The 27,607-nt window shown below is 38.0% G+C and overlaps 2 protein-coding genes across 8 annotated transcripts in view; one reads left to right on the forward strand and one right to left on the reverse strand.

Moving 5' to 3' along the window:
• The window catches only part of cfap99 (cilia and flagella associated protein 99), a 3,991-nt gene extending 740 nt beyond the window's left edge, over nucleotides 1–3,251 (reverse strand). For 2 of the 4 annotated variants that reach the window (XM_020713878.3, XM_020713877.3), the window contains exons 1-12: nucleotides 2,927–3,251; nucleotides 2,706–2,850; nucleotides 2,519–2,610; nucleotides 2,344–2,450; nucleotides 2,085–2,262; nucleotides 1,833–1,913; nucleotides 1,537–1,605; nucleotides 1,368–1,456; nucleotides 638–833; nucleotides 369–510; nucleotides 133–284; nucleotides 1–56 (exon numbers count right to left, since the gene is read on the reverse strand). The exon at nucleotides 1–56 is cut by the window's left edge and continues 150 nt beyond it. In XM_020713878.3, coding sequence (XP_020569537.1) covers nucleotides 1–56; nucleotides 133–284; nucleotides 369–510; nucleotides 638–833; nucleotides 1,368–1,456; nucleotides 1,537–1,605; nucleotides 1,833–1,913; nucleotides 2,085–2,262; nucleotides 2,344–2,450; nucleotides 2,519–2,610; nucleotides 2,706–2,850; nucleotides 2,927–3,040 — 1,421 coding nt within the window. In that variant the 5' untranslated portion in view covers nucleotides 3,041–3,251. The remainder of the gene's footprint in view (nucleotides 57–132; nucleotides 285–368; nucleotides 511–637; nucleotides 834–1,367; nucleotides 1,457–1,536; nucleotides 1,606–1,832; nucleotides 1,914–2,084; nucleotides 2,263–2,343; nucleotides 2,451–2,518; nucleotides 2,611–2,705; nucleotides 2,851–2,926) is intronic. The other 2 variants (XM_078940567.1, XM_078940568.1) reach the window with 2 other exon arrangements.
• Nucleotides 3,252–3,796: 545 nt separating this feature from the next.
• Nucleotides 3,797–27,168, forward strand: zfyve28 (zinc finger, FYVE domain containing 28). Of its 4 annotated transcripts, none has more exons than XM_011490355.4 (14): nucleotides 3,797–4,266; nucleotides 17,091–17,231; nucleotides 19,912–20,049; nucleotides 20,234–20,436; nucleotides 20,531–20,620; nucleotides 20,740–20,829; nucleotides 20,898–20,999; nucleotides 21,082–22,590; nucleotides 22,781–22,876; nucleotides 24,420–24,583; nucleotides 24,669–24,785; nucleotides 25,157–25,261; nucleotides 25,389–25,492; nucleotides 25,576–27,168. In XM_011490355.4, the coding sequence occupies exons 1-14, from the start codon at nucleotides 4,231–4,233 to the stop codon at nucleotides 25,705–25,707; spliced, it is 3,027 nt and encodes a 1,008-aa protein (XP_011488657.1). In that variant the 5' UTR covers nucleotides 3,797–4,230; the 3' UTR covers nucleotides 25,708–27,168. The 4 variants fall into 4 exon arrangements, with proteins under 4 accessions (XP_011488657.1, XP_004082603.1, XP_011488658.1 ...); XM_004082555.5 differs by having other exon boundaries at nucleotides 25,160–25,261; XM_011490356.4 differs by lacking the exon at nucleotides 22,781–22,876.
• Nucleotides 27,169–27,607: the final 439 nt, after the last annotated feature.

Here is a 27,607-nt window from a genome sequence, read left to right on the forward strand (position 1 = left end):
AGACGCAGTCTGAGCTCAGCAAGGGGCATCTCTTCCAGAAGGCCGTGCCCTGCAGTCTAAAATGAAGAAGCGGGTTAACCACAAAACTGGAAATCAGTACAATTCAGGATGACACCTAATGGAATCGCTCACTTTTGTGTCGTCAAACGGGTTGAGTCGGATACGAGGCAGCGATTGCTTGGCATGGTTTTCATGGATCATTTCAAATCTTTTACAGAGTTCAGCTTGTTTCTCCTCAAATGCTTGAAAAAGAAGTTCCTGACTTTCCTCTGAAACTTCCTTCACTGCCAAGCGTACACAAAATCGATCATTAGTAAAACAATCCCTAAAAAACAGAAAAAGCAAAATTTTCTAATTAAAAGGTGCACCTATGGTTTGTTTTAATTTTTTTAATTTCTCTTTAGCTTCTTTGGTATTCTTGTGGCTTTCTGCCACTTGTTGCACCAATTCTTTCTTTTTTTGTTCCTCCTGGATCCGTTCCTCAGCAATTTCTTGCATCAGCTGGGCAATCTAAAAGAAAGTTAAATAACCATGCATGATTTTGGGCATAAACCAAGTAAAACAAATAAAAAAATTGTGCCATTGAAGCCAAATTTTCAGGTTATTTAAAACATTGTGTTCTTGTTTTTCGCCAAACCTCCTCTTTTGTCTGCTGTGCTGTCTTCTGGTTGCGGTCCATTATTTGTTCTCGAGCCAGGGCTATCCTCTCATCCCTGATTTGTGCTTCCAGCTGTTTTTTCTCAGTCATTGGCAGCTGATCCCTGGTCAGCATTTCTCTCTGCCACTGCAGGAAAGCCGAAGGCTCCAGGCCTCCTTGCATCAGCCACTCTTGTCTACATTACAATACATTAGTAAAGACAAAATTGACTTTCATTTTAGATCTGAGAGATGTCATTGAACAAAAAAATAACATGATTAAAATTGAATTTGTTTGTATTGTCAGTATCAAATAAAGTTATCTTAACTTTCTCATTGAAAGCTGTAGTATTTGATGAAAGGGCATTCATAAAGACAAATCTTCACAACAAAATGTTCACTTTTGATTCAAAGTCTTCATTAGATTTAAAAGTCTTACAATCTGAAAACCTGCAGGAGTAAAACTAACAAAAGGAAATTCCACTTCTGTAAGTAATTTGGTATAATTTGATAAAAAAAAAAACTTTTTTGATTTTTTTTTTAATTGAAATCTGTTTAAAGACTCAATTGTGCATCCAGGAACATTTAATGCATGATGAACTAATATAAAGAAATACTGGTTACTATCCAGGTGACAAATTTGCAAAGTGCTTAGTACTAACCACACAGAAGTGTAACATACTCAGAGAGGTAAAAGAGGGGGAGACATGTTCTGTATAAATGTGTGGTACCTCTGCAATTCCTGCTCTAACTGTTGGTCGCACAGTGCCTCCCTCCTCAGAATAGCTGCTTTGTTTAGTTTGACAGAAAAGCTGCCAGCCTGTCAGAATCGAAGACAATATTAACACGGATGCCTACAATTCAGAAGGCACTTAAACGTGACCATAATTTCTCAAATACCTCTGAGCTTTCTGACTTCAGAGGGTTTTCCATTCTGATCTGTTTTAGATTTGCCTCATAAAAAAGCTCCTTTGGGGAAAAATGGATTTAGACATAAATGTGTGTGGTGAGCTTTCTAAATAATGTAAACAAAACAAAATAAATGTTTCAGTTCTATGATATGAAAGACATGTGAATATGACAATGATGCCACCTAGTGCTGTGACATGGTTTTAAGGAGCTTTTTATCTTCATAATATACCATTGTAAATATGCAGACATATCTTGGACTTGATATCTGAATATAAAAAATGTACCTCAGCCTTTTGATGTTTTTTTTCTTTGATCTCTTTTAAAATGTGCATTTCCTTTGGAGATCTATGGATGCTGCTTGGTACCTACAAAAAAAAAGCATCATTTATGTTAAAAATTAACAGTTCTTTACAACAAACACTTTTAAAGAGAACATGTGCCAGTAAATACCGGAGTGATTATTTCTTGAAAGATGTTAACTAAGTTTAACTGTAATTATTAATAATGACTATAATGTAACTATATTTTAGGCTCACTGGTTTGGTTTTTTCGTGCTCTGGTGGGAGCTCTGGCACAGATAAAAGTCTGGGTTTAGGCTTGCTGAAGGAGAACTCCTGAGGCACAGTGACTTTTGTGGTAACTTTCTTTTTTGGGTTGTCTTGGGATGTTTTTGCAGCAAGCTGAGACAGTAGATTATAGATCTCAGGGCGCCATCTAAAGGACACAGATAAAATGTAATTCTGAAATTGAAGACAGCATGAGCCTTAAAAAAAAAGGAAAAGCCATTTCGTTCACCTGAGCAGAGGGTTAATCCAGTGTTCTTCCACAAATGCTGCATCAATGATGGAGCTCCACTCGTGTTTTATCGATGAGGTGAGGTTTGAGAAGTAAAAGTTCAAGAACTGACAAGCACATTATGAATTCACAGGGTGATCTAGTGACAAACATTGTTATTTGTTGACACACTCACTGTGTACATGTTCTTGATGCCAATAGATTCAATCATGTTGCTGAAATTTTGAAGTCCAAGGTCATCGAGAGAAAATGTAAGGTAACAAATCACTATAGGGATGATATAGAAATGTTATTAAACATTTATACAAAATATATTCATATAAATACCAACCAAAAGTGTGATACACAAATTATTTACTTACTGACAAACTGATTGCGATCTCTTCTTGACATTAGTTTGCCATTAGTGGCATAGAAAGCATTGACAACGACATCCAGTTGCTTTTTATTCTCAATGCATCCAGAAAAGATGTCAAGTATGAAGTTTCTTTGCTGAACATTTATGTTCTACAAAAAAATTATGTATAGATTTATAAAAACAATGGTTTCACCAAACCTCTCATCCAATAAAATGTCTACCAACCTGAAGATCCTGTAAAGCTTCTTCCATGAAGGCATCCAGACTTTGTATTTTACTTCCAAAGGTGTCAAGCAACCCAATAGCTTTCTTAACAAGGGAGCCGTAGTTTAAATTCATTTTAGTTTCATGAAAAAAAGCCACCAGATGCGTACAATGCAAATTTACTTAGAACTTTGTAATTTTAATTCAACGAAAGCATGTACAAAGTGTTAAAAATTGTTATTTTAAAAAAAAACCTCAGTGTTAGATAAGTTACATTTTCTCAACAAAACTCACGGGGAGGTTTGTGTACAAATCCAAACTTTGCGATGTTTATCCGTTGCCTGGCAACATAACACCTGATGTAAGCCAAACAAATATCTTGGTGGGAGAGGAGGGCAAAGCAAAAAACAAGACATAAATTAGTTTTTAATTCATTTAATTTTGATAAAATAACGATGGCATGCCTTTTGTTTGTTTGTTTTTTGCATGCGTATTCTTTGTTTGAAAGATAATGTGAAAAAAGTGACGTGGCTGGCTTGAGGTGACGTATGTAGATTCCAACCGCTGCCTTCAAATGCTGTTGGAATTCACTCTTTTTTATTAATGTGTATATATATATATAATATATATGTATAATAAAATAGACACAATGACAAAAGGTAAATGAAATTAGGCAAGAAACTGTGATGTTAAATATTTTATTCGTAAATTAACACAAAAAACACATTTCTTTCTCTCGATTTAGGAATAAATAAATGAATAAATTAATTAATTAATAAACAAAACTTCTGAAGCAAAGCCTATACCCAGTTTCTCTTCGTAATATTGCCATAAATGTCTGTTTCTCTAGGTTTACCATGCAGCAGTCAACGCTCTTGATTTTGGGAGCACGCATTTGGAAGCAGCACTTGAACGCAGCATTTGCTGTGAAAGTGGGAGGTGAATGTTGTCAACGTGACTGTCATCAGCAGCCTTAGAGGGGCCGAGAACAGCGGAGCAATCGGTTGGGGCTCCGGTTTTTTTTTATTATTATTCTGTAGTCGGGACTTAGACAGTGACCGGGCGGGGTAGACGGGAGGAACGTCAGGGTTCAGGAAAGATGGAGTTAAGTTTTAGAAAATCCCCTTCATGCACGCTGAGAGCGGCTCTGTAGGGTTCAGGTTAACTTGCCGTACATTGTGTCTTGAACGTTTTTCGATTTGGAGCCCGTAAGCGCGAGCTAGCTTAGCTGGCAGCCGCCTTTAGAGTGAGGCGCACGGGCAGGTACAGAGGAAGGAGGAGGAGGAGGAGAGGGGCTGGTGACAAAGGAAGGTGGCAAGGTAACGATGAACCGCTTTCGAAAGTGGCTGTATAAGCCGAAGGTAAGTTGTTATCACACCTTGTCACATCTGTTGTGAGTTTTCCACAGGAAGAACGGCTTTGGAAATCGCCGACTAGGGTTTCTCGCTAGCCGATTCCTATACCTCACATCTGCTAACATTAGCCCTGATGTTTCAGTCTAATAACCGGCAGCTTCTTTTGTTGTGAAGCTGTAATCTGGGATAAAGCCGGCTTTTTCTTTTTTCTTTTATTTATTTATTTATTTTAAATTCAAACCCTTAAGGATAAAAAACGTACACATTCTTAGAAGTTATATTTTTATCTAGATGAACTATTTTGGTAATGATTGTTATTATTTTGTGAACCTAATTTAATTACGCCTAAAATAGCAGTAACTAAATATCATGTTGCCACTCCCAATTCTGACAAATATAATAGAGTATTCCAAGGAAATCAGTTAAAATACCTTCTTTTTTTTTTGGTCAGCCTTTTTGCTACTAAATCGTGTTTTTAGGATCTTCTTGTGGCATTTGTCTCATGATACAAGACATGATAATTTTGGGCATCCACAATGTCTAAACTGTGTTTCCCTTCATCACATAAAATACATGCAAGATGTTTTTTTGAAACTTATAAATTGATATGAAACAAAAGTATTTAAAGTCAATTATAAGTCAGACGTTGTGGTTGTCATTTTATCTTGATTATTTAAAAAAAAAAACACAATACTAAAGCAATGTTGTTCCATACTATCATCTAACCCCTTAAATCCTGCTGTTTTTTTTTTGTTCTGGTGCGTTGCTTTTGTAGAGAATGGTTCCGTGATGCCATTTTTGTTGTTTCGGAAGTGTGCCTTTGCTTACTTTAACACTGACAAACAAGAAGGTTGATCAACTCGGCTTGGGGACAATATCCGGCAGGGGAAAGAAAAGTTTGAGGACTTTCCTCATCCAGTTGATTTGCCTTGTTAACAGAGACAAGTGTGGAAGTTTTCAAAAAGGCTGTCACTAATGCCAAAAAAGTCATTTTTAATTGTGACATGACCTAAATGGCAAGATTGTGTGAAAATTTGAGGTAGTTCCTCTAAATGCCAGGTTAGAATGGGGATCCCAAACTGATCAATCTGTCTGAACAATAGGGATATCTGGTAACTTGATCACAAAGCTTCTAGGTTCTGTCTTTTTTCTAGGTGTTATTTACTTCTGGGATTGCAAAATGCCACCAAAAACAGAAAGACCTTTCGGTTTGTTTTGGGATTGCTGTTGGAGGGTAATGAGGTCCTTTGGCCTCTTTAAACTACTCAGCTAGCGTGTCATGGGGTTCAGGACTTGTTTCATGTGTGGGTGTAGGTCAGTGTTTAACAGAAATTCCAAAAAAAAATTTATGAAGATGTTGACAAAAAGATTGTCAATACAAGCAACTAACACAATGCCTTGGTCACAACTGGGCTTAAGGGAGGATGTTGTGGATCTGTGGGGAGAAAATGGGCAAACCTGTACAGGGCAAGCAGGTGGCCTGCACAAAATGGTAAGTGCGTAGAACAAACATGTTCATGCAATCGTTTTTCCACAGGCATCTGCAGGTTGTAATGAACACTTAAAAAACATGGAAGCGTAAGTACCGGTAAGGTTAAAGTCAGTGAGATGTCATATGGATTTTTCCATTTTTCAACACTGTTCAATGAAGCCTGCATACTGGGCTGTTCAAGTGATACGTGCGCACTCCTTGCCCGCTCTGTGGTTGCAGCCTGACTGTTAGAAATGAGGAAATTAGACAGTTGAAATGTAGTTTGTGTGGACATCATATGGGTGTCCTACAGGCTCTTGCGTATAAAATGCATAACCTGTGCATGCAGCATTTGTGCGAGGTCAGCAAGGAGCCAGTACACGCATCTTACTAACGACTAGAGTGCGACGTTAGAGCACCGTACAACAGCATCACCCATATGTCATTAGTGCATGTAACTTACATTATCCTTACAAATACTTCATAATACACTTACACACTTACAACACGCACAACAATTGTATGTTCCATGTTCACGATGCTCCTATAATTGGCCACAAGAGCTACAGTAGCGGTAGATGTGGTTGAACCTGTCTATGACCCTCCACAGACCTATACGGGGGTTGACCCTGTATACGGAGTCAACCCCCGTATGGGTGCATGTGTCCAAGGCATAGCTTCTCCATATACACTGAACAAAAATATAAACGCAACACTTTTGTTATTGCTCCCATTTTTTTATGGTATGAACTCAAAGATGTGAAACATTTTCCACATACACAAAATAACCAGTTCTCTGAAATATTGTTCACAAATCTGTCTAAATCTGTGATAGTGAGCACTTCTCATTTGCCAAGACAATCCATCCCATCTCGCAGGTGTGCCATATCAAGATGCTGATTAGACAATATGATTATTGCACAGGTGTGGCTTAGACTGGCCACAAGTAAAGGCCACTCTGAAATCTTCAGTTTTGTTTTAATGAGAGGGTCAGGGGACTCAGACAACCCGTCAGTATCTGGTGTGACCACCATTTGCCTCATGAAGTGCGACACATCTTCTTCACATAGAATTGATCAGGTTGTCTATTGTGTGTGTGTGTGTGTGGGGGGGGGGGGGGGGGGGGGGTTATGGTATGGGCAGGCATCTGTTATGGGCAAAGAACACAGGTGCATTTCATTGATGGCCTTTTGAATGCACAGAGATACCGTGACGAGATCCTGGGGCCCATTGTTGGGGCCTACATCCAACAACATCACCTCATGTTGCAGCATGATAATGCACGGCCCCATGTTGCAAGGATCTGTACACAATTCTTGGAAGCTGAAAACATCCCAGTTCTTGCATGGCCAGCATTCTCACCGGACATGTCAACCATTGAGCATGTTTGGGATGCTCTGGATCGGCGTATACAACAGCGTGTTCCAGTTCCTGCCAATATCCAGCAACTTCGCACAGCCATTGAAGAAGAGTGGACCAACATTCCACAGGCCAAAATACACAACGTGATCAATCTATGCGAAGGAGATGTGTCGCACTTCATGAGGCAAATGGAGGTCATACCAGATACTGACTGGTTGTCTGAGTCCCCTGACCCCCTCAATAAAACAAAACTGAAGATTTCAGAGTGGCCTTTTCTTGTGGCCAGTCTAAGGCACACCTGTGCAATAATCATATTGTCTAATCAGCATCTTGATATGGCACACCTGCGAGATGGGATGGATTGTCTTGGCAAATGAGAAGTGCTCACTATCACAGATTTAGACAGATTTGTGAACAATATTTCAGAGAACTGGTTATTTTGTGTATGTGGAAAATGTTTCACATCTTTGAGTTCATACCATAAAAAATGGGAGCAATAACAAAAGTGTTGCGTTTATATTTTTGTTCAGTGTAAATGGATGGTCTGTTGTGTCTGTCCTGGATGATCGACTTCTCTTCTTCTCTCTGTCCTTGAAGTGTTAATCAAACAACAACATCAGCTTCCACCCGATTATGTAATTTCTATTTTTCCTAATTCTTTGTCTAGTGTTCGTCAGTATTTTTTCCTCTTAATACTGAACCTGAAAACTGTTCCTTAAATTTAAAAATCTTTTTAAAGGATATCAGTATGATAGGTGTAACTGGGTAACTTTGCTTTACAGAAACTTGCCAGTTTTAACTTGTTGTTTGTTGTCTTCCTGATATAATCATTGACCAACACTGATTAAGATCAGTGTTGGTCCTCTTAATGTGATCATTGACCAATAATGATTGTCTTAAAATTCAGAACAACCAGCTGACTGATTAATTTGTAACGTACAGTAAATTAATAGTTTTTTTCCTAAAAAATATTTCCTTACTTCTTATTGAGACAATTAGTATTGCTACAGTTTGCATTTCTATCAATTACTAACAAATAAAAAAAAAGGAATGATCCTGCAATTTTTTTGGGGGGCAAAATCCTCTTATTTTTTTTAGGTGAATTAGTAATGAATTTTGTCTGTAAATCATGCTCAGTGTCTGGAAAAATGCCCGCCTCAGCAGAGGAAGTGTTAAAGGCTTGGTTGCCTTTTTAAATAAAGAGTTCAATACAAGCCAACTTCAGCACTGTTAAAGGATGAGTGAAAACTCTTGTTAGGTTTTATGTCAACCTTTGGATGTGTTGAAATAAGACCCACATAAACACACCCCTAACACAGCAAAGTTTCAGTTGTCATGCAGTGTTAACCACTAGCAAACATATATAGATACATAAAATACACTGTACATACTTTGTTAAGCGTCAAAAATTTGTTATTGAAAACTACTGGGAATTTTTTACAACAATCCAGTATAACTATACTAAACAACCCAGTCACTGCAGGTCATCCACCTGTTCTTCACCGCATAAACACAGCTGTGTCAGGCTGTTTCTCTCTAAAACCATGTTTGCTGTCCCAGCATTTTTCCTTTCATTGTTGGGTCAGGCCAGAATGTTGGGGTTCACCGCAGTATTGTTACACTGGCAAATCAAGACTGCTCCTGTGGTACTTAACTATTGCATCAGCGCCAATCCTTCCAGATCACAGCTGTAGTGGGCATTACGAGACTTACACACAAGTCTGTGGGATTTAAATGACCAGTTCTGTGTCAAAGAGGCCGGATAGGGGTGGCAGACGCCCCTGTAATTATGCTTATGGACATCTAAAGATGACATTACTTAATACTTCTCAAACAAATGTTTTATTTTGCCTGTAGAGCTTTTCTTTTTTGAAACTTTTTAGATGAACATTTTCATTTTAGTTTACTGACCACCTCTTGATATCATAGCTTTTAAACAGAGACATTGGGATATTGTCACTGTGCATCAACAGTGAGCAGTTTATCAATGAACTATGTACTCCTGATAGAAAAGAGTTGCGTCAGCATGTTCCCCTGACTGAAGCAGGGATATTGATATTTTTAGAGCTCTCTTCAGATAAGTCCTACAGTGGAGGGTTTCCTTTACACAATCTTAGACTGCTGAGCAGCAGAGCTGTTAGCAGGACTGTATGATAAATTATAATCCCATCCTTTCTGTCATAAATTCGTCAATTCTTAGAATCAGAGAAATGTCAAAGACTGGATGTCTAAGCTTTCTGCCATTGTGTGGGGTTACTTTTTTCTTCCTTTCGTCTGAAAGGCAGACTTTATTTTTACTTATTACCCCATTGCGTATGTTATTTTTTACCATCATTTAATTCTATAATGGCCTAGTGTTTTGCAATAGACAAACAAAACATATTTTTGTGTGCATAAGAACTTTGATGGGACGGCGAGGGAAGGAGCTATCATGGATTCAGTAACTACAAAAATTGCCGCCATGGAAAATTAAGAAATTACCTTGAATCCAAGATGCTTGAATGTGGTCCTCATCTGTCATTTGTTAATACAACTAAGGGGAAAAATATCATGAATCTCCGCCTGTTAACTCAATGTAGTTTGATTACCTTTTTGTTGTTACTTAATCATTGGTTAGAGATGCCATTCAGCTTTCGCATCTAAATGTGTCATTGTGAAGGGTACAAACACACATTTCCTTAACCTTTGTGGAATCTTTTTATTTTTATCTAATTCTTTTATTTAGTTTTGTGAGAATCTGTTATTTTTACTTTTTATTTTTCAGCTTTCCACTTTGTTTGAACTGAAAAACAATCAAAACTGTTTTCCATTTAGAATGTTTAAAATCTAAATATTCATGTCTTTAGGGTCTCCAATTGAAATCCCACCACTATATTCTCATTGTAGAGAGTCGTGACAGTTTATTTACGTGTTTCTCCACAAGCTGTTCAACAAGCCGTGCCCTGTTGTGAAAGGTTGAAGTCTTGGAGGTTTTCTTCATTGTTGATTCTGTGGAGTTGGCACTGAGTTGATAGAATGGCAAACTGCTGAGCAGCGGCTGCTGCGGCTTCATATTTAGCCTAGTTTCTGTAGTTCTTTGTAGATGTCCCATTCTGCTTAGCCAACAGCCATGTGGTAATTGATTTGGTGTCATCTGCATGGATTTAGAGAGCTGACCCCAGTGCTGATTGAGACAGGCCAGGCGATTGAGAGCCTTGTTTTAAATTCATTGCAGGGTTGAGAAATCCGGTAACACCTTCTTTTTAAACTGTGGGGGTGATGACTGAAACAAAAATTATGTAAATAGAAATTGATGGTATAAGCGAGAATCCCAAATTCAACTGTAGGTTCCTCACTTTAGTTCTTCAATAGTTGCTAAAATTTCCAAGTAATGATAAAAAGTTATTTATTTGTATAATGGGCTCTGGTGGCTTTTTGTTTTATAAGGAACAAGCAACATCTAAAATTTTCTTTAATTATAATTAATGTTTTTCTATTATAAATAACTGTATTCTCCAGAAAGGTCATTTAAATAGAAAACCTTTTTATTTATTTAACTTTTATGTAGGAGAACAGTCACACTTCCTTTGACTTTTACTGTGAGACAAACAGAATAGATCAGAATTTTATCATGAAACTTGATTTATTTAGTTGGTAGAAACATGTATGAATTTCAACACTGAATGTCTAAAGTTTCATGCTATTTTTGGTCAAGATTTTAAAGAAGGGCAGATGTTTTTATTTGTTTAAATAATGCACATCTGTTTGGCATCCCATATTCTCATATTTTTATTCATATTATGATGCTTTCCATGACTATGAATGTTGGCAAATTCTGTTTTGGTATTTAAACACTCTTCACATAACTATTGATATAAAGCTAGTAGATCTATTTATTCCTAGTAAAATTGTGAATTATCTCTAAGTAAAACTAACACAAAACATTTTTTGCCTGAAGATATTCAAGAAATTCTTGGTTAACTGATGTAATGAACTGATGATGCTTTTGCGTTTACAGAGTAAAGATCAATTGGCTTTTGAAAGCCCAGTCCAATGTGCTTTCTGATCTAAGCTCTGAATTGTGGACGTTTGTCTGGCCCTTCAGTGTGATCAGGACAGTTTTTATGATGGTTTTCAAGGGTTCCTAATAGATCTGAACATCTACACTTATTTCCTTTATCTTAATTACTCCTAAATGTGAAATAAAAAACATCACACTGTTTGTTTTTTAAATCTAGAACTGAGTTTCCCATCTCTAACATCTCTTCTAGATTGTATAACTGGATTATTTGTTGCATAATGTCCTGTGGTTGTAGGGGGGCAGGAGTCCCTGGTTCTTACCCCAGGTTGCTCAGGGGATCCTGCACATGCCCATCATCCATCTAAAGCTTGCTTGAACCCGTGATGTACCTTTGAGTGCTTGCCACGTGCCAGGCTCATGTCCAGGGCAGAGCAGTAGTTTGAATAGCAGATGTAGTCTGTCATCGGAGAATAGACGAGCCTGCAGATAATGCCACGGTCCAGATGGGCGGACCACTCTGAGTGTATTGAGTAAATGAGCTGAGTTAAATCTGTTGCATGTTTGGCATCAAATATTTGCTGGTATAGAACCAGCATGTTGAGCAGTTAATCATTTTTAATTTAAATGTTTAAACCTTAACATTAATAAATGTGCTATTTCTTCTTTAATAAGAGCATTAGTTTGATTCCTAACTTTCAAAATCTTTATGAAAACAATTTTCTGGGTTAAAGGAAGTATGTTGTAACAAGATCACTATTTGACATCCATTTGCTACAAGAACAAAATCTAAGCTGGTCTGATTTAAACTGATTTGTGATGGTAAACCTCTGCATTCTTAGAAAGGCTTTTATTTTGCCAAACCTGATCAGCAGAAAAGCTGAATAGGTTTTCTAAACCGTTTCCACAACCCTCATTCTTCCCTTGGCCTTGCTTTTTTATGCTGACTCTTGAATAATTAATAAAGTGATGAACTGTACCTATAGCGTTTTCTTTTTTTCCTGCCAGACTTCCAGCAGACTGAATGAAAGCAGAGATAGCTGGTTTCCTCGAACACTACTAGTGTTTCATTCCAGAAAGGTAGCCTGAAGGCGGCAGTTTGGACATTAAAGTATGGAGGGCAAAGCCAAGGTTTCCTATAAACCCCATAGGCAGATTCAGTTCAGTGCCCACATACACTGTGGATTAGTTTGACAAGCAATCATCATTTGGACAGCCTGTATAGAAATGATGGCTGATACCAGTATCTAAAGTTGAGCAAAGTAGCAATTTTGATCCTTTTTATTTTTATTTTCATGCAACAACAAAAAAGGCAAAAATCCAAAAAGGTCTTGCTGAGATGATGTGATAAGGGGTTTTACTGTAATTGTTACTGTGGGAGAAGATGTCAGAAGCACGTATTTTGAAATGACGCGTTTGTGACCACAGTGGGTTTTAGTTTTACAGCCATGTCATCAAGGGCGATCTGATGGTGCGGGCAGTAACAGGACTGTCATGCCACAGTGGGCACGGCTAAATCTGCTGAATCATTTCCTCATTTATGCAAGGTACAGCAGAGCCGTCACCGTTGGTGATGACACCACCCACTAAATCAGTTCTGACAGTGAGATTGTGCGCTTCAGTTCTGAAAGATACCTTCGAATTTAGGATAAAACATTTCCGCAGACAAGAAAAGGCTGATTTAAGCTTAAAGTCCCACTCTGATCATCTTTTAGTCTATTTTCAAAGAGTTCCCAGTGGTCTTATAATTATGATTATGCCGTTTTCTGCCAAAATAAAAAAACATGACATTTTCTAGGACATAGTTTCTGCAGAGCGGCAGTAGTTTATGAGAAATTCACCTCTGAATCCTGGACAGGGCTGTTGGCACGGAGCAACACTCCCCCCCCCCTTCCCCTCCTCATTGCTGAGAGCTCTCTGTTTAAGCAGATTAGGGAGCTTTTAGTCCGCTCAGCGTACTTTCTATGTCACAAATAAGCTGTTTTTCTGACAGTATTTCTTCGTCTTCTCCTGATTCACAACAATTTCATCAAAAGTGTCATTTTGAGTGTCATTTTCTTTATATATGTCCTCCGTCATCAGAAAAATGTCACCAGACCATGTTAAAAACACAGTTTTCATCGGAGAGTGGTCCTTGAACTAACTTGTAATATCATCCTGCAATATGCCCAGAACTTTAATGTTCGAGTGTGAAATCATTTTTATGAAGATAGGTTCCATTTTTTCTATTCTATGCATACATCTTTTTCATCTTAAGATGGTCAATTATACCCCTTATACCCCAAACTATAGATCTGGACCTTTAACCAGCGACTGAGTCTGCACTATTCACAGTCTGCATTCTTTCAGTCTTTGCACTTGATGTCAATTGGAGTAAATTCAACTTCAGGAACATTTCTGGGTTTTTCTCCAGTCAAAGCGGATCTAGTCCCTAGCAGGACTTTGCAAATGAAGCTGTTTTTGGAGAATAAAACTGAACACAACGGTTGTAGGTACTGCAATCAATCAATTATGAGCCTTTTGTGTCCTAACTTAAGTTGAGCTCAGTCTTGAGTTTGCGAGCAGCTGATTTAACAAGTTTTATGTTTTTTTCCACGAGTGTCAGACATATGAACATAGCCAACTCTTGAAAGATAAAAATATAATCCTTCTATTTCATATCTCTTCTCAGCTACAAAATGATCATTACTGTCCCATGAAACCAGCATACCTGTATTACCTAAAGCTACTCAAAATGAGCATTCCCCTAAATTCGACTTCTCACTCATGATTCATTGCTGCAGCAGTGTTCCCTTTTGTGTGAGCAAAGGCAGCTGGAGGAGACTACAGAATAGCGTCTGTCTAAAACTCGTCTAGTGTGTATGTGCCCGTACAAATGCCATCAGTCTGTGGGCCGTATTGTGCCTGTGCTAGAAAAAGCTCTCAGCGTCTCCCACTCTTTTTTTTTATTTTTTCCTGTTTGGTCATCATGACATTCATTCAGCTTCACTCATTGTGCAGTTATTCAGTCAGATCTGCCTCCTGATTGATAATGCCATCTACTTTTACAAAAATCAAAGACTTAATTTACATGTGAACATCAAATACTCAGATCATGATTATGTATTTTTGATGTCTTTATGTTTTCACATAATTGTTGGTTTGTGATTTTTGTTTTTTTTTTGTTTTCTTTTAGCTCCCTTATTCTTTTGTCTGTCATAATTATTGCAAATGTAGTGTTCTGACATGATCATTTAGTGTTTTATCTGGTTTTATTTTTGTTTTTTAAAGTATTATTTAGCCAAAACAAATTGTGGGAATCTTGTGATAGAAACAATATGCCATTGATGGTACATGAGACCAATAATATCATTATGCAAAAATGCATTTGTAGTTTAATTACAACTTTTAGAAACGTCTCCAGAACCTGGGGACGTGCAGGTCGGATAGCAGCCGACCCTTCTCACCAAGAACAGTTTCTTTCCCTCTGCAGTTCGACTCATGAACACTTTTAAACTCCTCCCCCCTTAAACTTTTTCACCTTTATGTCCCGTTATGTCCAGTTATCAGTCCACTACCTGTACCTTGATCATCCTCAGCTTTCCCTGTTTGCACAATTTATTTCTATTTATTGTTCTGACCATTGTCATTTTTTTATTTATTTTTTGCTAACTGTTGTTCATTTTTTCTATTCTTACGTGTTTTATGTCGTGCATTAGCACTGTAGCAAATTCCTATTCTGTGAAACTGCTCTGTTCACTGAAAATGGCAATAAATACTCCTTGAATCCTTGAAGAAAGCCTTTGCTTGAGGTCATTATAAATGTTAAAGAAAAAGTCCAGCCTTAGGACTGAATAATAGGAAGATCCTCTGTTATTTTTTTATCTTTAATTACTGCTAATATTTGTTATCTTGAACTCTTTCCCTTAATTCTGCAAATTTCTCTTTCTTTGAGTGTAATAATTTGAATGAAAGAAAGTTGTTTCTCTGTTATTTTTTAAAATGACCAATGACTGAGAGTTCTTAAAATATCCATGTTGAACCAGGACATTAATAGCATTTTTGCACAAAAATGGGCTTAGTCCCCCCCCCCATCCTAGCAAACACAGTTCTGAAGAACTTCTTGTAACTGTCTTTGTTTGATTAGAGTAACACATACGAATAGAGCGATGTCATTGTGAGGTCAATGTCTCCTACTCTACTCAAATGGTGGCGATGTCACACTTGACACGTATGAAGTGTGACGCACGTTTTGTCCTTTGGTGTTCAGGTATTGAGGGCAGTGTTTCAAGCTTGTGTGTTGGTTTTGAGAAACAGAATTAGGTTCTTGATGGCAGTGATTGCTAATCTGCCCTACTTTCAGGGTTGGACCAAAAAGAATTATAGGTATGCTGTGTTGAACTTTCTTTTTACTTATTTCACCTTATCTCTGGTTGTAACCACAAAAAAAATAAACAGATGGATTATGATAAACGTTACAGTATCCTGCTTTGACATAGACTATCTATTAAAGTAATAACACATGTGCATCCGTCCATCTTCGCCTGCTTATCTGGGACTGGGGCTGGGTCACAGGAGCAGCAGCCTTTTTGATGTTCTCCTCTACAGAAACTACCTCCAGTTCTGCCAGTGGAACCCCAATGCGCTACCATGACATACGTAGTCCTTTGAGCGTGTCCCGGATCTTCCCCAAGGTCCCGGTGGGACATGCTAAGGAAATAAAGGAAATAATTTTAAAAAAAGCCACAAAACATTTTTAGAGGTAACAAACATTTCTAAAAATGTCATTCATTGCAAAAGAGTTTTGTTTAAAAGCATATCTCAGACTCTCATTTAATCACTCTAAGTACAACTGTCATTCTAAGCCTCTGTGCCATCTCTGGGGCGCTGTAGTTTGTGATGATGCTTGTTTGCATGTGCTTGCCATTTATAGAACCATTAACCTTTTAGATATCGGGAGGTCTTCATGGGACGTGTGCAGGTCTTTACAAATGTATAAACCACTTTTGCTCTCATTAATTTTTGGGCAAGTTTTAATGTGAGCAATATCGGAGACTAGTTGCTAGTTTTTTTTTTGTGCATTTTGTGTTAAAATTTCATGGAACCATCATCAGCTTCTCTTGGGAAATGGTTTGCTGCTAATAATAAATTAGCCTATTTTTTTTTTTTCCCTTTCCATTTCTGGATTAAAAATCTCATCAACGTAAATGGAAAATTTTGTTATAAAGTTATGTTTTAGATGATCTTTTTAACATTTCTGTATAGAAGAATGCTTGACAATCACCAATACACAACCAGCAGTAAGGATGCCAAAAACAATTTTGATGTTTTCTTCAGAAAATAAATGAAAAAAATGGAAACACGTGTTATTGTTTGTTATAAATATTTACAGTTTTATGCAAGCTGGTGGAGCATTTTTATCAGTGACAGTTTGATAGCTACGCGGTTTGACTCCTCCCACCTTTATTTCTTTTTTCTTATGTCTACTTAGTGTACCTTATTTTTAAACTCAAACATATCCTGAAGTATATATTTTATTCATTTATTTGTGTAAAAATTCAACGAGATGTTTGAGCGTTTTTTTCTAGTCAGAAAATCAAGTGTTAAATGTGAACTGTACTGCATCAAAAGCCTATTTTCTGTTCAGTAACTTGACTAAACACTGTTTCTTATATTTTGAAGCATTTATGCTTTGTGGACTGGTTAGATTTTAATTAAAAAAAAACTAAACACAAAAGTGAAATGTAGCAGTATGCTCAAACATACCTAACATTTTTTCATTTCTCTTTGTGAATTTTGTGGGAGGAGTGTGTATAGACGCTCTCAGCTGGAGCAGGAGGCTCTGGTGTGTGACAAACTGAACAGTGCCTTCAATTTCTATGAGACATGACACATTCAATGTCCAACTTTGTTTTTAATCACAATAATTGATCTTTGCTGTCAATTGAATGTATTACCTTTGGGGTGTTTTGAAAGTTCTGTGCATGGCTGTATTCAACGTGACCTTGTGTCTGCCAACAGAGGACTGACCCTCAGCTTTTGGCCCAATTCTATTATGCTGATGAAGAGCTGAACCAGGTGGCCAGTGAGCTGGACAGCCTGGACGGCAGGAAGGACCCTCAGAGATGTACTCTATTGGTCAACCAATTCCGATCTTGTCAGGTTGGTACTGAGAACAGAGAAAGTCATCATTCTCTGCTTTCCAGGGTGTGTAGAGTGTAAAAATAGCCCTTAGGTAGGGCAAACCTGGAAAATAGGTAAATGAACACACAGCTTGGATTTCAGTCTTTGCCATGTTTCTTGTTTGTATTCTCTGCGAAGATTCCTAGTTATTCAGGGCAAGTTATCACAGTATTCTGTTTTTCAGGGAAACTAGTTTTTAGAAGGTTGATCAAGAAGTCATTTAGCTGCTTATTTGAGTAGCGTCCTCAATTCTTACAGCTGATAAAGAATTCAAGTGATTTATGAGCTGACTACTTCAGAAGGGTGGCAAAAAAGTTAAATAACTGGATGTCATGTGAGCAGATGCAGATGTCAATGATCCAGTGATTACTTCTCGTGGCCTGTTTATGGTGAGTGTGCTAGGATGTCAAAACATGGATGTCAAAACATGATTGTACACAGGAGAGGGGAAAAGTGTCCACTCACAACTGTCCCCATTTCAGCTTTTGAGAACAGAATCCTGAGTTTGTATTCTCATTTATCTAACACAGGGGTGCTCATTGCGTTGATTGCAAAGGATGTGAAGGTAGATCACGGGCCATCAAAGACAAATAAACAAAAAATGAACATATATTTTAAAAACAATTCTGGCAAACAGGCTTTTTTATCCTTCAACCATCTCTTGAGCTGTTTTCCGTCTTTTCTAAGGTGGAATAGTCTTTATTTATGTAGAATGTTAGGCCTGTAACAGCAACAGTTTTTACCAAACAGAGCACATCTGCTTTTTTTTCAAAAGTTTGGAAGAACAATGATAAGTTACTTTTTGTCTTTAAGGGCCTGTATCATGCAAAAACATCTTTTTGAGCTTTTAAGTGTATTATTGGGTTCATTCCTTACAAAAAAACAACCCCAAAGTAGTATTTTGATCCATTCGGGCATCTCTGAGAACTCCACTAAAAACCTGCTCTCTGAGCACCAGCCCCTCCCAATCCATGAAAATTATTGGGTTCTCACATTGTGACGAAGATGAGTGAGAACGGCTACTTCCATGAACAGTCTGTGCTTTCAGTACCGCCCCCAGGCTAACACACACACCCACTTTGTCCACGGAGCTAGTGGTGATCGGCTGGGGTCAACCGCTTGAGGCTCCACAATATGCAAAAGTTGAATTAGAAATGGAAGACAGAAAAAATATAATTCTTACTTTTTCATGACTATTAGTACTTTTAAAGCATGAATTTTGTTGAAAGAAATGTAGTGTATAAAAATAAAAGTTAAAAACCCTCTAATAGCACCATATTAGCAGTAAATAAATATTTCCATTAAATGTGCAAAATAAAGCCAAAACATCCATATCACCTAGTTTGTGTGAAAAAATTGCAACACACTTTAATTCTTTTATAACTGCAAACAACATGGACACGAAATGTTCAGGGCTGCAGAAGTATTTCTATTTCAGCAAGTGCAAATTTACATTTCAGTTTTGCCTGTGCTCACATATGCTGCTATTTATCTTTGTGCTATAGTTTAGGATGTCCCTAATGTATCAGGTGTGTCTCTGCTCTTTTTTAAAAAAAAGTCTTCCCATCTGTGTTCTATCATTGTTATGATATTGCTTAAGAGTGAAATGATTATATTTCTGCATGAGTACAAAATTAATCAGATGCCAACAATTGCATAAAAGAAATAATTTTTCTCACACCCTATAAGAAGTAGCATTTTCTGGACTTGACGGTGCCTTGTTAGCACTGAGAAACTACCAGATCTGCTACAAAATAGACATTTTTGCTATAGATTCATGCAGAGAAGTCTCAGCTTGTGAGAGAGATTTCATTTGGCCTATTGTTCCTTCGCCTCCCTCCTACAAGCAGGGCTCATGGTGAGACACACTTAATAAGGTCATCGGTTCATCCCCAACTGTTCTGTTGCAGATTCCCCACCCTCCATCTGGAAGGCTTTCTTGTGTTCGGTTTCACTTGTTGTAACCCCAACAAGTGTAAACCTTTTATCTATTCTGTAGTTGTGACTGACCTTATAAATCTAGGCTGGAACTTTAATCCAAATCTGCTTCTAACTTCTGCCTCCTATAAGTCCCTACAAAAATGTTTCGATAATATTTGCTTTAAAAAGTGCAGAAAGGGGGCTTGTTTGTCTTCCAGATCTTGGCGGTTTTAGACAAATGTGTTTGAAAGCTGAGGAGCTGAAAATAGAAGGGCAGAAAATTCCACCCCAACTGGTTGTTTCAGCTGCCACTGCAAGTTATGTCTTATTCATGGACCTCTGTGGGGACTGTTGTGATGCTGCTCAGGTGTCAACACGCCTGCTCTCACAATTATGATGTGCCTAGAAAAACACGTGTGTATAAAGGAGGAATTGCTTATCATATAAATCAAACTCAATATTAAAAGTTAGGATTTATAACAATTGTTACTACTGAAAAAAAACAAAAAAATGTGATCACTTTTTCTATTCCAAGACAAACTGCTGCTGGAAAAAGAATCAATAGGAGATGGGGCTCGCTGTAGTCTTTTTGATTACTTGAGGGTTAAATTCCCTTCCTAATCACTGTCCTTTAGACTACACTTGTTTGTTTAAATTGGTTGTTTAGTCATGGACTAGTGTAGCATCAATACAAAGTATTTTATTTTTGTTAAGTTGTGTGTTTTGTGTTCATCTACAGGACAGCGTTTTGAACATCATCAGTCAAATCATGGATGAATGTATCCCCAACGACCGTGCCAACAGAGACTTCAGTGTGAAGTTCCCTGAGGAGATTCGTCATGACAACTTGGCAGGACAACTGTGGTTTGGTGCTGAGGTAATTCGTTCCCACCTGAACCATAGATCTACAGAAAAACATGTTACAAGCACATGACAAAAGAAAAAGAAATCCAACTCATCAGCTATAGGGATATTTATTTACTGATCCACAAGAATGTTAAACCGAATTGATCAATGCTGTTCTGAAGGTTTTACCTGTTTATGTCTGTGTTCCTGCGTAGTGTTTGGCTGCTGGCTCCATCATCATGAACAGGGAGATTGAAAGTATAGCCATGAGGCCTCTGGCCAAAGACCTCACTCGTAGTCTGGAGGAGGTACGCAACATCACCAGAGACCAAGCCCTGAGAGACCTCAGCCTGTACACAGACCGCATGAAGGACGCACTGCGACATTTTGACATCCTTTTTGCAGAATTTGAGCTGAGGTGAAAATGATGTTAAGTTTCATCAACAAAATAAAAGGATTTCCTGATATGTTTCTATGAATTTACAATTTTTTTCTCTTTTTCTTGTCCTAAGTTATGTGTCTGCCATGGTGCCTGTGAAGTCTCCCAAAGAATACTATGTGCAGCAGGAGGTGATTGTTCTCTTTTGTGAGACAGTGGAAAGGTACGCTACATTTTCAGTAACAACTTTTTGAAAACATAAGCTATTGACATTAGTTAGAAACATTAAAACTTTTTCTTTTTTCTTTTTATCTTATGTCTTCATCTGTGTGTTTGTCGTAGGGCTCTAAAGCTGAACTATCTCACACAAGACATGATTGATGACTATGAACCCGCTCTGATGTTTACAATTCCCCGACTAGCCATTGTGTGGTAAGTGTTTCCTCGCCACTTTTCATTTCCGCTCTTTTTTTTACAATTCTGAACATGTTTCTTTTTAGTGGGCTGGTTGTGTATCCAGAGGGACCTCTTAACCTTGACAGAAAATCGGAGGACATGTCTGAACTCTTCAGGCCTTTTCGCACTTTATTGCGGAAAATTAGGTGAGGTTTTAAAAATCACTAAATGTGAATGTTTTTCTTTTTTGTCTTTAAACTACAAACTATCCTTTGCTGCTTCCTCCAGAGATCTCCTACAAACTCTCACTGAAGAGGAGTTGATGACACTGGAGAGGAACCTGTGCATTTCTCAGGATGGAGAGTTGTCCTCAGGCCAGGGACTCATCACAAACTGTGTACCAGCACAAGCCCCAGAGAACTGCTCATCCAGCAGCCCTGCTGATGACGCCTCAAAAAAGGAGGGTGACCGGGAAGAGGACCAAACGTCGGTGTTTGTCTGTTCCAGTAAGCAGGAGGAGTTAGCAGAAGTAGAAAAAGAGTGGGAGGAAGTGGAGACCCAAACAGGGGAGGAGGAGCAGGAGCAGGGCCTGCTCTGTGAGGAAGCAGAGGAGGCTGAGCTGGCCTGTTCCATGCAGTATGACGAAGAGGAACTAGAGCAGCTGAACATCATGGTACATCGTGTGGGAGATGAAATGTCCACTCTGCTATCGCCTCCGAGCCAAGGCCAATCCCCGGCCCACCACCCCAGGAGAGAAGAGCTGGGGGGCTCCAGCGGCCCATCCAGCACTGAATCCTCTCCACGCAGGATTTTGAGAAACCGAGGAAGAATGGGTATCTATGTAGAAGAGGAAGACAGGGTCTTTTTCATGGAAGACTTGGATGCAGCAGGAGACGGCATGACCTGCCTCTCCAAAGAGGCCTGTAACTGCATTGATGCTCATTCCAAAGAGTCTGTGCATCACAAGCCGAGAACAAGGAATGGCTGGTTCTCTGAAACCACATCCGAACAGCCTTTTCCACAGCCACGCAGCCTGAACACACACTGTCCGGTGCCAAAGCCACCCCCATGCACCTCTGTCCCTGCTTCTGAACCACTGCCTTACAGCAATGGCTGGGAGATGGGTTTAGAAGGAACGGCGGCTGAAACCGCAGAGGTCATTGCACATCGCATGGGAGGGATGAAGTTGTCTGCCACAGTTATCTTTAACCCTCATTCTCCCAGCTTAACAACGGTGGACAAACTGCTGCTGCCTAGGCCCAGTCCCTCTCAGATTGAGCCCTGTGGCCCTCTGGTGGCCACTAACTGTCTGCTCAACTCCTGCGTCTGCTGTGGGAGCTGTGAGGACGGTCACGAGGATGCCATCACTACAGAGTCCACAAGACTTGGATTTGGCCCTGCCCTTAGGTTGGACAAACATTGTAAAACCCCAGCCGCAAGTAGTGTCATCCAGTCGGCTGCATGCCGGCTCCCACTGACTGCTCATGAACTTAGCAGTAAAGCTGAGATGGCACAGCTTACTCCCCCTTCTCCCCGTTGTACCGGAGAGCCTCAGGAAGAGGATTTAAATTCCCTGCTCTGTGATAAGTGCTCGGTGGGGCATCCAGTCCAGACGGATCATTTTCAGGACTCCAGTTCCAACAGGAGGAATGGCTTCTCGCCATGCAGCCACCAGCTGAGAACTGATAAACAACATGCCAGTGGAGGTCGACAAAGGGACAGGGAGACGGATAAGGAAGAGTCAGAAAATAAAGAAGCAAAACGGGACACCAAAGAAGACAACAGAAAAAAGTCCAGGTTTGGGTCAATAAAATAACCCTAATTTTAGTTCATGTCATTGTCTAAATACATTTGTTTTATCTTTTAATTTACGTTGCCATATTTTCACATTTAAAGTCGCAATTTTACTTGGTACTGCGTTTTTCATTATTACACCCTCTTTTTCTTTTTTTCACTTTTTTCTTTGTTTTGGGTTTATTCTTTTCAGTTTTCCGAGCTCCCCCCTCAGTTCTGTGTCAGGGAGTGACTGTGAGTGTGTATCGGTCACCACATGTAGTCTGTCGAGCAGTGCATATTCTCCCAGGTAACCATCATTCATCATAGCATGTTACAATTTGTTACTACCTCTTCTCTTAAGCAATGCTTTAAAAGGTTTCTTTGCTCCCTTTTCGACCTCGTTGTTTTGTTAAGATTTACGGTGATGGGATTCACTGAACAAATAATGTTTAAAGGTTTTGGGCCACCCACCAATTCTTCAGGGTTTTGATCTCAAGAAGTCAGATTTTCTAGTAATCTTTTTAATGCGATCAAGAGTAATAGCTGTCAGGACTTGAAGGTGTATTTTTGATTGTATTCATATTAGTCATTCTATTTCTGAAACATCTACTTGATGTCTCTTCTGCTTGTTTAGCTAACACTGGACTGTTAGGATTCAGAAAAGAAGTTTAGATTGTAGAATTTAGAAGTGTTTCTGACCAAAAAAAGATGTATCAAAATACATTTTCATTCTTTTAGGACGATTATGTTCAGTCTCGATTTATATTAAGCAAAAAAGATCTAGTTGATGTAATATAATATATATATATATATATATATATATATATATATATATATATATATATATATATATATATATATATATATATATATATATATATATATATATATATATATATATATATATATAATATGCAATCCTACAAGAAAAACATGCCACTGAAGCTAACACTTTTTTTTATCTCTGAGCTTCAGCAACTTTATAAAACTTAGACATTTAACAGTAATGCTTTGTAAATATTATGCAACATAATAATCACGTTGAAAAGTTAAATTTTAACCACAGAAAAGTTCGAACGCTAAGATTTAAAGAACTTAAAAGTTTTATTATTGTTAATATTTTGTTTCAAAATGCTAAGAATTTTTTTCTGTTTAATTCAGCTTTTAGCTACTTGTGGTCCTTTATCCTTTGTTTAGTAACTTTTATGTATTTTTTACAAGTCTTTTACTTTTAACTTCCATTTTTCTCTAAAAAGTTGAAAGTCAGAAATGGAATTTGTCATTCAACAGAAACATCATTAGAAAACAGCTGTTTTACTTAGAACACTCACTTGGGCTACATACTTTTATTCATACCTATTATCAATACCATATAGTTGTATGAATGTACATTTAGTACTTTTCTTTACATATCTTTATCAACAGTTTCAAGTCTTTTATCGGGTAAAAAAAAGTACCTTTTTATTTCTGATCATTTTAATGATCTCATGTTTTACTAAAAGAAACTTAACTCTAGACGTTCTTCAAACCCACACATGGTAGAGTCTCACACACGTCTGCATACTTACAGACTTGAACTGTAATTTTAGTTGTAACTTAGGGACATTGTCAGCCATGTTGGGATCACTGTCACACGGAAGTTGGGACAGTAACAGTGAGGTGTTGCGGCACGTTTGTTGCTGTGTCGAGAAAAATTCATGGGAATTGGTTGAATTTTGCAGGAATTAGTGCGATAAGAAAATTCTGGAAGGTTTAAAAAGGTTTACATTTGACCTGTATTACTTTTACACAACTGATACATGGTGAAACAATTTAGATTAAACAGATTTGTATCAACTCTATCCATGCAGCCCTGTCAGCAGCCTGACTCCCAGCTCAGGAACCTCAGAAGACCTGGATCACCAGAAAGTCCGGCCGACCCCACAAGATACCAGGGTGGTTACTCGGAACAGGATCCGATCGCGTTTCCACAGCAGCCGTGACCTCATCCACCGTCTCTTTGTTTGCATATCAGGTAAACGCTTTTATTGTCTTAGAAGTTCCTTGCGGGAACTTGCAACTCGATTACTATCCGAATATATTTTTCTTTTGTGTTATAGGTGTTGCAGATCAGCTGCAGACCAATTATGCCAGCGACCTTCGCAGCATCCTCAAAACTTTATTTGAGGTCATGGCGACCCAGTGTGAGCAAGGAGACAATGACAAGCTAAAGAAAAGTGAGGAAAATATTACTAGGATGCAACAGTTTATGCTGCTATGTAAATATTACATTGTCAGTATGCCTGATAGTCAGTGAATTTAGGAAATCTGCAACAGAATGTAAAAACGTTTTCTGCTTAAACTGCTAAACAAGCTTAGTTACGTTATATCTTAAGTTTCAACTTGTTTTTGATGGTGAAATGTTTCTGTTGTGTTTCAGTCAAATCACAATTGAAACCAATGCTCATATATCTGCTGCTAAGGCTTTCCCTTCATGTCCCTATATCATCCCAAACTGGGCCACGACTCTCTAGTTCTGCTTTTCAAAGTAGTAACTATTTTTCAATACGAGATAACAGTTCACATCCCTTTTTTCTACTAACCCCAGCAGACTCTGCTCTGCGAAGTGCGGTGCTTGAGGACTGTGCTCTGTGTCAGGAGACCATTTCCTCCACGGAATTGGCAGCCAAAGCCCGGGAGGGGCAGTTCGAAGGTCAGCGAGTCCAAAAACAGACTCACATTAAGCATACATGTCAGCTTGCTCCTTTTTCTTTACTCTCAGCAAGTGGTGACAGTTCTGCTGTTTGTGTCCTTTTTTTTTCTTTCTTGGCTCTGTTCAGACCCTCCAGACTGGGTCCCTGATGATGCATGCAACTCCTGCATTGCCTGCAAGGCTCCCTTCACTGTCATCCGCAGGAAGCATCACTGTAGGAGCTGTGGAAAGGTATGCCATGTTTTTTTTTTTGTTTTTTGGGGAAGGTGTGCAATGAACACATTTGATGAGAAATCATTGATTTGTCATTTCAGATCTTCTGCTCCCGCTGCTCTTCTCATTCTGCTCCTTTGCCTCGATATGGCCAAGTTAAACCTGTCAGAGTTTGCACCCACTGTTATATGTTTCATGTCACACCCTTCTACAGCGACAAGGCAGGAATTTGAACCACATCACCGCTGTAAGCTGCCATACTGCTGAAAATGTACAACTGCTTCAGGACACCTAATCAACGAACCAGGATTTAGAAGATCCAGATATGAATTCTCAGTGTGACCCATTGCGAGTTGCTGATTATCAGAGGGGCTCATAATCTTTAACCCTTCCCACCCTACATAACTAATGTCCAGACGCCTGCCTGAATGTCATTCCAAGAGGATGAGCGCACAGATTTTAAACTGGCATTGTGCTACAGCGCTTTGTAGCAGTTTGCATCTCAAAACCAAATAGGTCTTTGTCCTTTGATTTATTTTTGTTTTGCTTTAAATGAGAAGACTTGGGGCATATTTTTATGATTTTTATTCAACTTCTAACATTTATGCCCAGACCATCACAGGGCTTATCACTGAGGAATGTAAGACACATGTAAATAAGTCAACTTTGGTTGTAACTGACTGTAATCAAATATACACGGTAATTGTTTTGTATATAAGCTGTAATTTGAAGGCAATCTAAAGCAAAACCACTGATCCCACTGAAGCAAAACTCATTTTGTATGACATTCTTACATGCATTTCTGAATGTGGTTTTTATATCTCTAAGGGGCATTTAGTCCTCTCCCCTGCTGTCATTACTTTTACTCTTCTGCTAAAGGTTATTGCAATTGCAGCATGGCCTATCAAAGGACCTGAGATGGAAGGAAATGATTTTCTTCATCTCTGTCAGCCTTTATTGGCTGATTTCTTTCTGCTCAATGCCCCATTTGAGCCCCAGATGGTGTTGTTTGGAGAGAGAGGCCCTCATAGGAGCACAGGCTAGTCATTGGTCAATGATCTTAACTTCCTCATTATGTGCAATACTGTAATTTTAGCACTTGTCTTTCACATTTAAGAAAAAGCCTTTGCTAGCTAGCTAACATATTTTTTTTTGCCATTTTAAAGAAGAATTGTTAGTTTTAGTACAGAATGTTTACATTGACAGATGGGTCTGATTTTACCATTAAACATAATCAAATCTTGTATTTTCAAACTGACATTATTTAGTTTAGACTTTTATGCTACCATTCCAATATTTTCCAAGTTTTTTTTTTATTGCCAAAATTAGTCTTGACCATCTGAGATTTGTTTCCATTCTGTCTGACTTGAAATGTTTTCTCAGGCATTATAAACTCAAAATCCATTATTTTTATTGCACCATTGTTGATTTCATTAAGCAAATCATACATTCAACGGAAAGTGATGTTTTTTTTTATGTATGGAGAACAAAAATGACCTAAAATTATAATTATTTGTAAAAAGAACTAGAAATCATCCAGTAAAGGAAAAAAATATTTCAGAGTTTGTTCTTATTTTGTAAAACTCATTTTAATTTTCATTACAAGAGCTGTGTAAAGTACATAAAAAAGGATGTTATATAGTTTTTAATGCAATGTATATTGAAATAAATAGTTTTCTTTTCCTGTTAAAAAATGTTTCCTAATCTTTATTTTTCCCCCCCAAACATGTCATTTTAACAAGTGTTATAAACGTAGATTGATATCAAGCCTTTATTCTATTGAAATTCTCATTTATAGCAAGATTTATTTCCTCATTCCTGTAATGGGACTTCTCTCTTAAAACGAAACGTCTTGGCCTTTACTGACTTGTGGACCTGTGAAACGGTTTGCCAGCAGGTGGCAGCACATGGTCTTCATGCTATTCAGTAAAATATTTATTTATATATATATATATATATATATATATATATATATATATATATATATATATATATATATATATATATATATATATATATATATATATATATATATTACATATAATAAATATATATATAAAATGTTTTATTATATCTTAAAACATTTTCATTTTATTATAATATAAAAAGGCCTTTGAAACCGCGCCAGAGTTA

This window comes from Oryzias latipes, chromosome 22 (assembly GCF_053564925.1).
Source record: "Oryzias latipes strain Hd-rR chromosome 22, Olatipes_Hd-rR_3.1".
NCBI classification, from domain to species: domain Eukaryota; kingdom Metazoa; phylum Chordata; class Actinopteri; order Beloniformes; family Adrianichthyidae; genus Oryzias; species Oryzias latipes.